Consider the following 13,378-nt stretch of genomic DNA (forward strand, 5'->3'; position numbering starts at 1 on the left):
GATCTCTTGGTTAATAGTAGGTTGAATTGTTCAATGTGAGTTTCTGTTCGGATTTACCAGAGACTTCTATTGATACTAGATTTATAAACACAGGGTAGGGTTCAGGTTTTTGGGTTTTTGGGGGGGCTTTTTTAATATACTGGGGTTTTAAGTCCAACTTAGGTGGTTTTATTGCTGACACATCCCATCCTTTTCTGGACTCCTCATATTCACCTGGCCTTACTATTTTGTTGCTAGTACTGTACACATAGCAGTCACTTTTGGGTGCCAAGCGAAGAAGGTGACAAAATGCCACTGGTAAAGTGCATATCACAAGTTTATTCTTCTGCACTAACAAATAGAAAGTGACAGTAAATCGGGAAAAAAAAAAAAAAAGACAAAACAAAAAAGGGAAAAAAAAGTATTTCCATAAACAAAGAAGCCAACTCTGTTCTCCTTTGAGGTCACATCTTCTACCAGACAGAGCACTGCTGCTGGACTCCTGTTTTTAGAGCACTGACAAGTCTCTTCTAGGAAGAGGGCTTGGTAGGGGTGCTGGATATTATCAGAAAGGGAGCATGGTCTTTCTGAGAGACAGTCCTTGCTTGCACTGTGCATGTGTCTGGCAATCCGTGACTCCTCATCACACCAGTCTCTTCTGAGATTCTTCCTCTCAGGTGTGCAGGATTTTGAGGTTATCTCTGTCAAGTGTTCTCATAAGTTCAGAGGGAAAGGATTGATACTTCTGAAGCAAAGACAAGCCCCAGAACTGCTATAGCTGCAATGCATAACCTGCAATGTGCTAGAGAGGAGGGATGGTAGCAGTTTTAAATCGGAGCCTGTGAAGACATCTTCAAATGCTTAATGAGGGGACACTTGGGTTTGGCCTGCCACAGTGGCTTAGAACTTAGCAGGTGGGAGCTAAACTTGTCAAAATGTTTACGGCTGTGCTTGTTCAACAGCTGAGGAATTAGAAATTTGGAGAGGCTCAAGACAAGCTTACATGGTTCAAAAGTATTCCTCCTAACCTCACCTGTGTCCTTTCTAACAGACCAGACACAATATTTTCATGAGCAGACACTAGCGGAGCTGCTTGAAGCCAGCAGGTTTCTTCCTTATAGTTTAGCAGATGCATCTCAGTGTTTACTGTTTTCATCTTGTGCTAGTTTCAGCCACAGTCCGTATTTGGGATGCTCCACAAGCGCTGTAGGTCACATCTTCAGCACCTCTACTCCTGCAGATCAAGTCCTATGTTCTAGGATCCAGAAAAGATTGGGTGGGACTGAGATCCATCCAACTGCTCTGGCCTTGCTTCTAAACATAGCTTTGAACTAAGAATGCTAGAAGTGAAGTGCAGGATCCCCAGTCTCCCAGTTATTTTCCTTGCTCTGCTATTTAATATGCAATCTCCAATCAGACCTAACTTTTTTCCCAGTTCCTGCCCATTACATTATCAAAGTGATGGGCCAAATGCAGTTATTCCACTCATGCAGGTCCTGACATTTAACATTCACCAGTCCATGGCCATCACTCCTTGGCTTGTGTCAGTGTCTCCCAGAAACTGGAGTGAGGCCACTGAAATACTAACTACATGCAATCTTCCTTAAACGCTCAGGCCAGACCTTTTTTTTCAGTAGCAAAATGAGTTTCCTGGGACACTCAGGCCCTGAGAGCACCGATGTTTAGAGGCCTAAGGGAAAGCGACACTAGAGTAGGATTCACACTTTCTGAAGTTATTTCTTCACTGCAAAATTATCCTGAGCACCCTTTCTCTGGTCCACACAACCTCTCTCTACACCTGAGTTCAGTGATGCTTTCAACCTGGACTACCTTTGTCTGTCTTGTCTTTAAGGTGAGTGGCTAACGCCATTAGCCACAGATAGCACTCCACAAGAAGACTAGAGACAAAGCTTCTGAAGCACTGCTAGTCCTTTAGTTCCTTCCCATAGCTTTCTAGAAAACCAGAAAATTCCTCCATCCATGTTTGGAAAGAATCACAGAGATGTAGCTTGCTACAGCACACAGGACTATTTTCCAGAAATGCTGGCAATGCGGCACAGGATGAGTAAGAAAGCAATCATCCAAGTTAGGCTATGTAGCACAGCTGCTCCCCTTCACCAGAGCTAAGCGGATTCTGGTGATCTGAATTAACTCTGTGGACATGGCTTATCCTAAGACATCCCCTCTGGGTCTTTTCCAGGAACACATGCAATCACCTCATCAGTTGGTGCACAACCAGGTACAACATCTCTTCTGGCTCATCCACCCCTTTGCTCATTAACTCAAGGCATTCCCAAAGGTTTTGTCTTCACCGTCTCCCATGGCCGACAGGCTGCCAGGTGATGTGTAAGTGCTGTCCTCCTCTCGCCCCAGCATGCTTGTCCTGTGTTTCAAGGAACCAGGAAGATGTACTGCAAACACAGGCCTGCACAGCAAGCCCAGACAGAGTGTGAAGGATTAGAGGGCAGGATTGCATATTACTTTTCCTTTTTTGTTATTCTCTCTCTCAGGCTCTTGACTAGAGCTGCTAGCTAGGTTCTCCAGCTTGCTTTTTCTTCATGGGAGAGCACACATGCAAAAACTCCAGACATTCATGGAGAAACACCTTACTGCCTCCAAGAAAAAGTAGAGCCCTAGGCTTTCATGAAAAAACCCTCATTGTGAGCTTCAGCTTATGCTGTGCGTAGAAGGGCTGCCTTGAACTCAGTGTGAAACCACACTAGCTGCACTGCTTACAGACTTGGTTTCAGCCCCCTTTGTACTCCTTCTTTTCTGCTAGAACATACAGTTCTGTACATTCAAAGTTTGAGCTCAGTCTGGTCAGAGAACAGCCTCTGCTTGAAGGAGAGGAGCAAGTCTAACAATATGGAGACATTTTTCAAGCACGGCTATGAGGCCCTCCTCCTCCCTCCAGTACTCATTCCTAGGGTCTAGCAACAGGCTGGGCAGCCCTTTCCCAGGAAGAGGTGACCAGCCCCTTCACTGCAACTGAGGCATCTGTTGTGTTTGGTAGCCAGTCCTTCAGGAGCGATGCTTTCTTGGTGTACTTGTGGGATCATGCTGTTAAAATGGCTGCTGCCAAAGGGGAGCACAGGCAGAAGGCAAATGGCAAGGGTGTGTGCACTAGTGTCCCTACTGATCTGAAATTCTTCCCTAGGAAAGGGAATGCTTTCTTCTTGTATGCCTGTAGTGCAGGGATTAAGTCTGAGGCTAGCCTGGAACATTCAAGGAACTAGTCCTGTTTCCCCAGCAACGCCAGCAAACTGAGCTCTACATGTGTGTGTGAATGCAAATCCTTTCGGACTCTCAGAGCACTTCAGTTCTTACCAGATAGGCCCCAAGGATGCTTCAATAATTTAGTATGAAATTCTACTTGTGACCTTCTGCTTCCCTGACCTCCACTTCCATACTGACAGCGACTATAACATTTTCCAGCTCATCACAGCGTTTCCAGCAAGCTTGTGTCATGATCCATTTCCAATCCAGCCACACTTGTGTCCTAAACAAAAAGATGGTGCACAATTGCTCATTCAGTCCTGCTTCCTTTTACAGCCAACAGTACCTTCTCCCACACAATCCTCCTTTGTACTTGCAGCATCTGTATCCTGTTCCAGTGGGACTAAATGCTGCAGGGCCTTCCTTGTGCCAGCCAGCCACTGCCTGAGCTTAGCTTTTACTTTGTGTGCCCTCAAAAACTTATACTGCCTTCTGCAGTTCCTCCAGCTTGTGAGAGCCCCAGCAAGTCCATTTGAAGCCTCTCTTTGGCAAACTGCTCCCAGAGGCAATAGCCATGTTCAGTGCCAACTCAGGTGACTCTCCCTTTTACCTGAGCCCTGGTGACCAGCAGAAGGGGCAGGCATGGCCACATTCTTGCACAGGCGGCACTGCATGTGTGTGCGTGTGCAAATATCCCTGCTCACTCTGCTATCTCGTCATCCTTCCATGCCCCTCTGGCAGTGTCCAAGGTGAAGGCCAACTTCTGCTTTCACTCCTTGCCAAGTTGCTGTGCACATGCATGTGCACACACAGATGCGTGTGTGCACAGACAGGCTCCAAGCAAAGCAGTCTAACAGGGAAGTGAGGGCTTAGGGCCACCTCTGACCCTTTCTCCCTGGAAAGCTCTTGCCCCCAGTCTCCCTCCATTCAGGGGTGACTTCAAAGCCCTTGGTAAAGGAAAACCACTACCACCTATATGTCCTTATGTGAGAGAACTCCTGCCGTTCACCCGCTCCAGAGGTAGGCTTTGCTGCTCCGTGTACCACACACGTGCCCTCTCTCCACATTCTTCCTCCTGCTGTAGCCGCAGCTGGTAAGCCTTGCTGTGAAGCTGCCCGTCTGAGGCCGTGGTCTTGCTGTGAAGCTGCCCGTCTGAGGCTGGGGAGGGGGCGGTACAGAAGGGGGGTAATATTTTTTTTCTCTTTTCTTCATTTTGTGTCACTCATCCCAATGTACTGAGCTGACAAGACAGACAAAACATGCACTATCTCTGCGGGGCCACGGACGGGGTGGGAGGGGTGCCTGCCTCAGTGGTGGCCAAAACTTGGCCTCCACACATTGGCCTGCATCCCCGTTCTCGCTGCTGAGAATTTGGGCCTGGCTACCTGAAACCGAGAGGCTGAGGATGGGTTTGGTGAGAGCCCCTGGGCTGCCTGACCAGGCTCTGGGGAGCTCTGATACAGCTTCGGAGGCTGGCTGAGCTCCACCTGGAAGGGTGCTGGTGTTGTGGGGGCAGAGGAGGCCATTTCTGTTCTCCACACTGGCTCATCCAGCATGGTAGCTGAGCGGGGCATAAGCACAGTAGGTGCCAGGGTGCTTGAGGCTGGCATGGGAGCCGGAGTGGAGAAGCGACGAATCTCCTGGGTCTTGGCTGTTTTCACAGGGATCTGCTTGGCTGCCGTGAAGGATGAGCTAGCCCGCGGGGCCGGCTGACCAGGAGACTCCTCAGTGCTTGGGGGATCCCCAAAGCAGAACATGGCTGACTTTAATTGATAGGGCTGGTGGCGCATTAAATCAATGACCTTGATCCCTGATTTCTGGCCAGGTGCCTTTTTCACTTTACTCTCCGCTTTACTAGCCTGAGATTTGCTGGCTGCCAGAGGATAGAAAGGGGAATGCATTGGGTTGTAAGCTATTGGAGGGGGAGCCCGGATGTTAGGTGAATATTTCCAGGATGAGGGCAGAGAAGGGGAAGGAGAGGGGGTCCTGGGCTTGGACTCTGGCTTCGGTGTTGTCTCCACCACAAATTTGTCCATGCGGCTCTGGCGTTTGGCAAAGAGCTCTGCCCCCTTGCCTTTAAGCTGAGGCATGTCCTGGGCCCCATTTACCAGTCCAGCATCTTGCTGCGGAGGCTTAGGAGCCACTGGAGGTGGGGTCTTGAACTTGCGGCCAGAAGACTGCATGAAGTTGCAGGCCTCAGCGCCCAGGCTGAGGAAGTCCTCCTCAGGCCCAGACTCGAAGCCCGCCCCAGGGTGGTCACCTTTTGGCTTCTCATCCAGGTTCTGCACCAGAGACAGGAGCTCAGGGTTGGGTGAATTCTTCTTCTCCTCAATCTTACTAAACATGGGTTTCTTGTTGCCCCGTCGGCGAGCCTCCTGCAGGATGCCTGTGCGGGGAGCCGGCACAGCAATCCTCTGCTCTCTGGAGGTTAAGGGCTCTGAAGGAGGTTGTGGCGTTGCTGATGAGATGGCAGGAGAAGGCTGCTGTGGCATGGGGGAACTGCTTACTGTGTGCTGTGCTGGTGCTGGACTGATATACAAAGAAGAAGAGGCTGTTCCAGGGATTCGTGGCTGGGATGCTGCAGAGGCCACCTCCCCTCCTGGCTTTGAGGGAGCTGACAGAAAGATAGAGGTGGTGGACGTCCGGGCAGTGTTGGCAGCCAGCTTAGTCTCTGGAGCACTTCCTCCCCCTCTTGGCTGGGACTCCAGTGGTGATGTTGGCCTTCCTGGTGCAGGAATATACAGAGATGTGGAGGAGCTGACTGGACTGCGCTGTGCTGGCACTGGAGCATTGCCAGGTGCTCCTGGAGCTAGGGGTGAGAGAGGGGGAACCACTGTGCTTGGCCCACTCAGACTCTCACTAGGTTTCTTGGGTACAGATGGCCTGAAGATGACAGAGGAGGTTGCTGGGCGTTGACCAGAAAAGCCAGGAGTAAAGGGCCGTGCAGACCTGTTGAACATGCTCGTGCTTGTGGAGAAGGGGTCGGGTGTGCTTGGGGGAGGCAGAAAGAAAGCAGGGCTAAGGGGAGCTGGGGTGTGAGCGGGGAGGGTCGCTGTCTGCTTGCTGGGCACTTGCACACCCTCCAGGTGGACGCTGAGGGGCACGCTGGCTGCCTTCTCTGGCACAGGCATATCTCCGTTCACTGTGCCTGGTGGTGGCTGGGCAGCTGGGGCAAGCTGGGGGCTCTTCTGTGCTGGGACCTTCTCGACTGTGTACTTCCCAGCCCGTTCCCTCTGCTGCTCAAATAATCGTGCTCCTTTACCTGAGGCCTCACTCAAACCTGTTTGCTTCTCTTCCTTCTGCTCAGAGTCAGACTTGGACTTTTCAATGTCCAGGTAAGTGTTGTCCCAGTCTGAGTGATTAGTTAGGCTTCGGGCATCAGAGAAACCTTCCTCATCGAATTCAGACTCACTAGTTGGAAAAACCCCGTCTTCTTCCTCGTAGGAGCGGTCTTCGTCAACGCTCCCAAAGCTTACCAGTGTGTACTTCTTCGCCCTCTGCCTGCGCTTCTTGAACATCAACACCCCCTTGGAGTGGGGGTTCGGGGCATCCGTCAGCAGGGATGCGATGGTTCTGCACTTTGTTTTGGCTTCTTTCACGTTTTTCTCTTGGATGCTCTCGTGGCGGTGGAGCTCTGCAAGAGACAAAAAGAGGCAAGCTCAGAGTGCAGCAAAAGCTGGGTGCGCAAAGATGGACAGGGATGTGGCTACAGGTATTCCAGTGCCCATACGAGGAAACTCGCTGCCACTCCCTGCACTTTTTCTTTCCTGCCTTTACTGACAGCGTCTTTAGGAACTGCTGATAGAAACCCAGGTGCAGTTTTCTCTTTCCCTGCAGACACGATAGAAGTTCATGCAGGTGTGGAGAGGGAACTGTCCACACTCTGGCAGCTGGACTGTTTCCTGGGCAGACCTGGGACTCCCTATTTCTGCAGCATGTGGCCAGGAGTCCCAGGCTGTATCTCACAGCACTTTTACTGTGCGTGCCCTTTCTCCAGGGAATTTTTACCTCTTTCTTATCACCTGGAAGGTGGAGCCCTGCTTTCCTCCTACTGTATGGAGGATTCCCAGGAACAAATAATCTCTCTGGCTCTGAGAGTCTGGGAAGCAGCCGCTGCTGCCATTAGCACCCACGCCTGTGTGCAGTTGAAGAGGTGGTCTGTGGGCATGGCTGGGCTGCTTCTGCTCTGGGCCCCACAGTGCCAGCTGCAGTCAGCATGTCCTGCAGCAGCACTGTGTGCAGCATTTTTTGCTGCTCTCTGCAACAGCAGGAGCATGTTCTCACTGTTGCTATAGTCCCTTGCCTGTGCCCCATGCCCAGCAAGAGCATTTGCTCCTGAGCAAGAATCCCAGACCTCCACAACAGATCAGCCAGGCTAGAAGGAATCCACTTAGACAGGCTTGCTTGGAAAAGCCAACACCTGTTGGGACACTGGCATGAAAGTGTGGGATAATAATTTTCCACCTGCCCTGCCAGCCCAGTAGTCAGTAAAGCGCTAGGGAGGAACATTGTGTTCTCCGCTTTGTGTGCATGGAAAGCAGGGGGTGGACAAGATTCAACAGTAAAAACCAAACTCAGCTGCCCTAAGGAAAGATGGACATGACTTGAATCAGAGTTCAAGTGACAGATCTCAGTGCTAACCTCACACAGAAAAAAAAACACGTACCTAAACTGTAGACTAATTTCTGTTTTCATTCACTTCATCCTTTTCCTTACTCCCACTGTCTTTTTCCCAGCATGGATAGTACAGTGAAACATCCATCCACTGCCTGCATCTCATAATTCTGACATTCTCAAGAGAAAGGTACAAAATTATGTCCTGCTGAAGGGGGAGAGGAAAGAAAAGGAGAGGAGGGAAAGGAGGGATGCAGGCAGTGCTGGGGGGCAGTGTTAGGTCAGGAGAGGATGGAATCTGCTCAGTCCTTCCTGGGATCTTAACTTCTGACCACCTCATCACAGAGCATTCATTCAATGGGGACCTGCTTATGTGGCACAGTTACCTGCAGTGGGGGACAGGGATCTCAGCTAATAAGGAAACTCATTTTCCTGAGGGCTGCCAATGCTCCCCAAAACCTGGCTAGGCTGCACAATTGTGACAGCGTCATCATTTCATACCACACCAGCATAACCACAGCAGAAAGAGCTTCCCTCTCTCACCCCATGCTGAAAATAAGGCGTTGATTTGCAGAGCAGTCATACTTCCAGGAAGCTTAAGATAAATACAAGGAAAGACTCCTCTTGAAGTCTGCAGCCATTCCATAGTGCATGCTGCTGCTTCAGGATTATCAGCAAGGGAACTTCTGCATTTTGAGATCACCTTGCATGGATGCACAGTCCATTCCCCTCTTTTGCACCCAGAAAACTGGAAACATCAAAATCAATGCAGAAAAAATGGCTCACTATTTGTATTTGCTCTTGCAAAGTGAAGGCTCTCTGGAAAACTTTCCTTAAAAAATGAATTAGCTTTGCTGAACCAAGGTTGAAATAGTGTCCAGGTTTTTATGGAGACTTAGTGCTCTTGAGGGCAAACAGACTTACCCTCAAAGTCCTGGCCTCCATGATGGAAATAAGCTACAGTTCCTAAAGGTCCATCCACTCCACTTACAAATCTGCATGCGTCTCTGGGGCTGTTTCCAATAGAGGAAGTAAGATAGATTTCTTTCTTACCACAAGCTGCTACACCTCACCTGGTCCGTATTTTGTTTCTAAATTTGCAAGGAGGAGGCGGAGCAGCACTACAGAATCTTAGTTAAGTGCAGAATATGTGAACTGTGGACTCTGAGTGGCTCACAGAAGGATTTCTGGCATCAGGAGCTAATAGCTAGGGAGCTACACCATCCAAAGTGAGTATCTGTGCAGCTCCTTCTGACAGTAGAGTACCATGAAAGCACTCAGCTCTAGAGTATGAGCCAGCAAATACTCCGTGAAAATATAACAGGAGACAGTCAAAATTATCATACTGTTCAAGCTACAATCTCCCACAACAGTTGAAGAAAAAAGAGAAAGATGAATCTTCCTGAGCTGACTTGTGGAAGATAAAGAGCAACAGTGAAATCAAAATAGGCAAAAGAATAGGAGAAAGAAGAGAGAAGAAAAAGAATGAAGATAAGAGAAAGAGAGAAGAGAAGAGAAGAGAAGAGAAGAGAAGAGAAGAGAAGAGAAGAGAAGAGAAGAGAAGAGAAGAGAAGAGAAGAGAAGAGAAGAGAAGAAGAAAAAGACATCTGTACCTGCATAAGGCTGATGCAAGCTCAAGAAGGCAGAGTCCAGACCTGGAGAGCTGGGCATGTCACAAAGCCCATTTAATTCACAGCTCCCCATAAACAGAGAGAGGCAAGGAAAGAGGAGTGAAGCAGTTCCCTGCTGGAGCAGAACCAAGACTCTGAGGTGTCCAAGCCCTTTGCTATCAGCTCTACAAGCCTTTTAAAGCCTCTCTTTTGTCTCATAGGCATTGCTGCTGAAAGCCATGAGGTCAGTCTGTCTATTTTTGTCTTCTTAGCTTCATCACTGAGCAGTGTGATGGACATTGTCACCTGGCACGTACTGAAACACCCTCCTTCTTCCCCCAATCTCTGCTCCTTGTGAGGAGAAACTCTTTTTATTTTAAAATAAGAAAATATACTCCATCCTCTCACTGGTTCCGAGGTGCAAGCTTCAGAGCGTAGTATTTCCAGTGCCCCAATGTCCAGCATTTCTGTGCTAAAGAGCCCTTCAAAGACATGAGATTCAGAGTGCTCATGTCCAACGTGGACAGGCAGAGAAACCCTCTGAGAGCACACAGCTCCAGGTAAACATAAGAAGAAAAGAGAGGATAGGCTTTCTTTTCCTTTATATATCAACTCCCTTTGGTGTCTGAGGAGAATCTGTCCATGACACAGATTTCTGCTGCGCACCAGGTCTCAGGAACATGTAACAGAGGAGCATTAGGATCCTGGATTCCTGTAGTGAAGGGGTTTAGTTGAATTAAAATGGTAGAGGCTGTTACTTACACTGCTGAAGAGTGTGGCTGTGCCCAGGGAGGGTGACGGAGGAGGCCAAGGAGTGGTGTTTTGACAGCACCATTCAGAACTCCAGCACTGGAGGCTGAGAGGTGTTCAAAGATGAGATACTGATAGTCAGAACTGAGGTGGATGGGGAGGAAGGGAACAGAGGTGCTGTGAGTCTACAAATCTCCGCATTTGTGGCCTGCTCGGCATCTCCTCACACCTCAGCAAGGTCTTGTCTTACTGCCTCTTTCTGTACATGAGCAAAAAGGTCCTGTGAGAGGATCCCAGAGCTGTGGCCACAAGACACTGCCCTGTGATTCTCCCTCCCAGCAGCCCCAGCCTTAGCAACATGGTAGCCCAGGCCTCAGACAGACCTTCTCCAGTGTTAGCAAGTCTGACCATGCCACCAAAAATCCGCTAGCCATTGCTGCATGCCAAGGAGACAACTTCCATGGGCAACATTGCTATAAGAGGTTCTCATACAGAGGCTCTTAAGGTGAGAGCAAGGAAAGTGGTGCAGCCTCTTCTCCTCTGATGAGTATGTACACATATGAGGATAGATTCTCTTTGGGAAAACCTTGTAGAATCTGGTATATACAATATGCAATTGGAATGAAAATACAGCTCTGCAGTACAGAAGAAAAGTCTCCATTAAGAACATTCAAATGGAACAGATAAAAGAGTAAATGGAAGAGTTATAAAACTCTGAAATTCTGCTGGTGCGGTAGATAATTTCTACAGAAAGCTTATCATTAACCTCTAAGGCACTTGGTTCTCGTCCCAACTAAATTCTGTTGGAATAATCTACAAAAAGGAAAAAAAAAATCTATTAAGCAAAGACTACAAATATTTTTCCATTAACTTAATTTAACTAAATTTCACTGAAATTAAATGAATTATGTTACTAATTACAGTAAAGGGAAGTTTAAAAAGCATAACTCTTTTCAAGATGAGGCCCTGTTGAAAGAAAGGATTTCAATGTATGCTCAGGGAAACTACTGAACAAGCAGGCTGACACAATGTCAGATACTGTTCATGTTCACTAGGAAACAAACGGTACATTTTATTACCAAAGACCAAATTCTAGAAAAGCCCTTACCATAGAAAATAAAGACCCTACTAACTTCAGAGATAAAAAGCCTGCTCCTCCATGATGAAATACTACTTTACTATTTTTTTATTTGAGATCAACTAGAATTTTACTCTTCCAGCTATTTATGTTAGACAAGATCATTTTTCCATGCCTAATGTTGCAAACATTTTACTAAGTCACTAGAGGCTATAGACGCTCATGCTTTTCATACCTGGAGTCATTTCAAAATAAGATCTGGATCGGTTATAGTGGCCTTCTAAGTATTTCCCTGTTGAAAGCTTCAACCTTTCAAGCTTTGACCAATGTTCAAATTGCACACAGTAAAGCAGAGTAGTATATATTTTTAACGAAAAAGAAGTGGTAAAACTCTTGGGACAGAAGACTTTTGTCTCATTTGCACACTTCCATGTGCATAATATACAGCATAGATATGGTTGCAGCTCCAGGTTAGGATGCAGCAGGCAAATGCATCAGTCCCACTCAAGTCTGCAAGATTCAGTTGTGTATCTGAGGTTAAATACATCGTTCAGTACTTGTCAAACCCATGTTTCTTCTTAAATGGCTAGAGATTTTAAGAGTTCCCGGTGAGACACTGCCCCACTGCCATCTCCTGGGTTTAGAAAAACAGAAATCGGGCTTCTCTGCAGGTGAAGCCCATGGGAGAAAACATGCTCAGTCACTTTGTAGACTTTTGATCATTCTCAGCCATTCTATGGCTCCCACCCTGCTACTGAAGAGCTCTGCTGGGCAGAGAGGGTACACAGATATTGCTGCATGTGGCTGCACTGCACGAGTCTCCTGGTCTCATGCTGGAGACTTGGATAGCCTGATCACTCAAAGAAATCTCACTCAGTTGAGTCAGAGTTTGCCTTTCTTCCTAAACTGAAGTGTACCCTCAGTGCAAAAGGCAGCACACATGGCCAGCTTTCCTGTGCTGATAGCTCTTGCTTGGGCCCTGGATATTTCCTATGGTTTTCTGCAACAAGACCACCAACAGAGAGCTTTCTCTTGCCAGGACAGTGCCTGTTGAGTGCATTAGTGAATCCGTCCTTGAGGTTCTAGCCCCATTTCCTAAGAAAGGCTTATGCTGTCATGCTGCATGTCTTTGGATCGTACCTGTTTCATGCTAATTGTTTTTGAGCCCATTGCTAATTTTAAGAGCCTGAAGTCAGAAAGATACAATGTTCCAACAAGTCCACATGAAAATAGGTGGCTGGACAGAGAAGACAGACCCCACAATACAAAGCAGGAAGCCTGAATGCAGTCTTAATTAGGAACCAAAACCTGAAGAATACACACAATTGAGAGTTTGATTGAGAGTTCTTATTTTGAATGTGAGAGACATCAGAGATTGGCATTTTACTAGACATGAGAGAATGAGGTATCAAATATGAGACATAAATTAAAACATCACCAGGATCTGTTAATTCTGGTGCTTGCAAAATTGCTTGATGTCTGACAGCAGGATACCAGTGATTTATATTCTCTTTGTCCTTCAGTGTTTCCAGCATCTACTCTCTAGTAAAACAGACAAGTACATGCTCACCATCTAGGTCTGTGGACTTGATTAATCCTGTAGCACTTGCCATATATTCTTGTTATCCAATTGATTTGAGTCCTTTTCTGCAACCAGTCAAGCTCCTACTACATTTAAAAAAACAGCCTCTTGCAAGACAACTGTATACCTTCCATATCTTACGTCATCTACTGATTAATATATGGCAATCTCCACTGAATCCTCAGGCCATCCATCAAAAATGGCTTTATTGCTATTTCCTAGGTACAATACAGTCAAGAGAAACACAAAACATTTAAAATGCTCCAGTAGCAGGAGTCTGCAGTTGAAAAATCAGATAGGAAGACAATCATTGTGTTCCTGGGAACGCTTCTGAAATCGTCCATGCAGGTAACCCACCTCCCTCCCTAGTTTCCCCCACACACCTGGGTTTCTGTAGAAAGAGAGACCAGAGAAAAGCTGTAAGGTGTCCCTGCCAGGTCCCAGTTCGGAACAGCAGCAGTTCCGGGGCTGTGGAGTGCTCTCAGCACGCACTGCCTGTTCTGCCTAGGTGCAGCCAGAGGACAAGATCCACTGACAAAAGAGAGGAGG

General features: G+C 47.7%; 1 protein-coding gene across 1 annotated transcript in view; it reads right to left on the reverse strand.

Moving 5' to 3' along the window:
• Positions 1-382: 382 nt before the first annotated feature.
• The window catches only part of SYNPO2L (synaptopodin 2 like), a 33,668-nt gene continuing 20,672 nt past the window's right edge, over positions 383-13,378 (reverse strand). Inside the window, exon 4 of the mRNA XM_009570729.2 lies at positions 383-6,829. Coding sequence (XP_009569024.1) covers positions 4,503-6,829 — 2,327 coding nt within the window. The 3' untranslated portion in view covers positions 383-4,502. The remainder of the gene's footprint in view (positions 6,830-13,378) is intronic.

Source organism: Cuculus canorus, chromosome 7, assembly GCF_017976375.1.
Source record: "Cuculus canorus isolate bCucCan1 chromosome 7, bCucCan1.pri, whole genome shotgun sequence".
Taxonomy (NCBI): domain Eukaryota; kingdom Metazoa; phylum Chordata; class Aves; order Cuculiformes; family Cuculidae; genus Cuculus; species Cuculus canorus.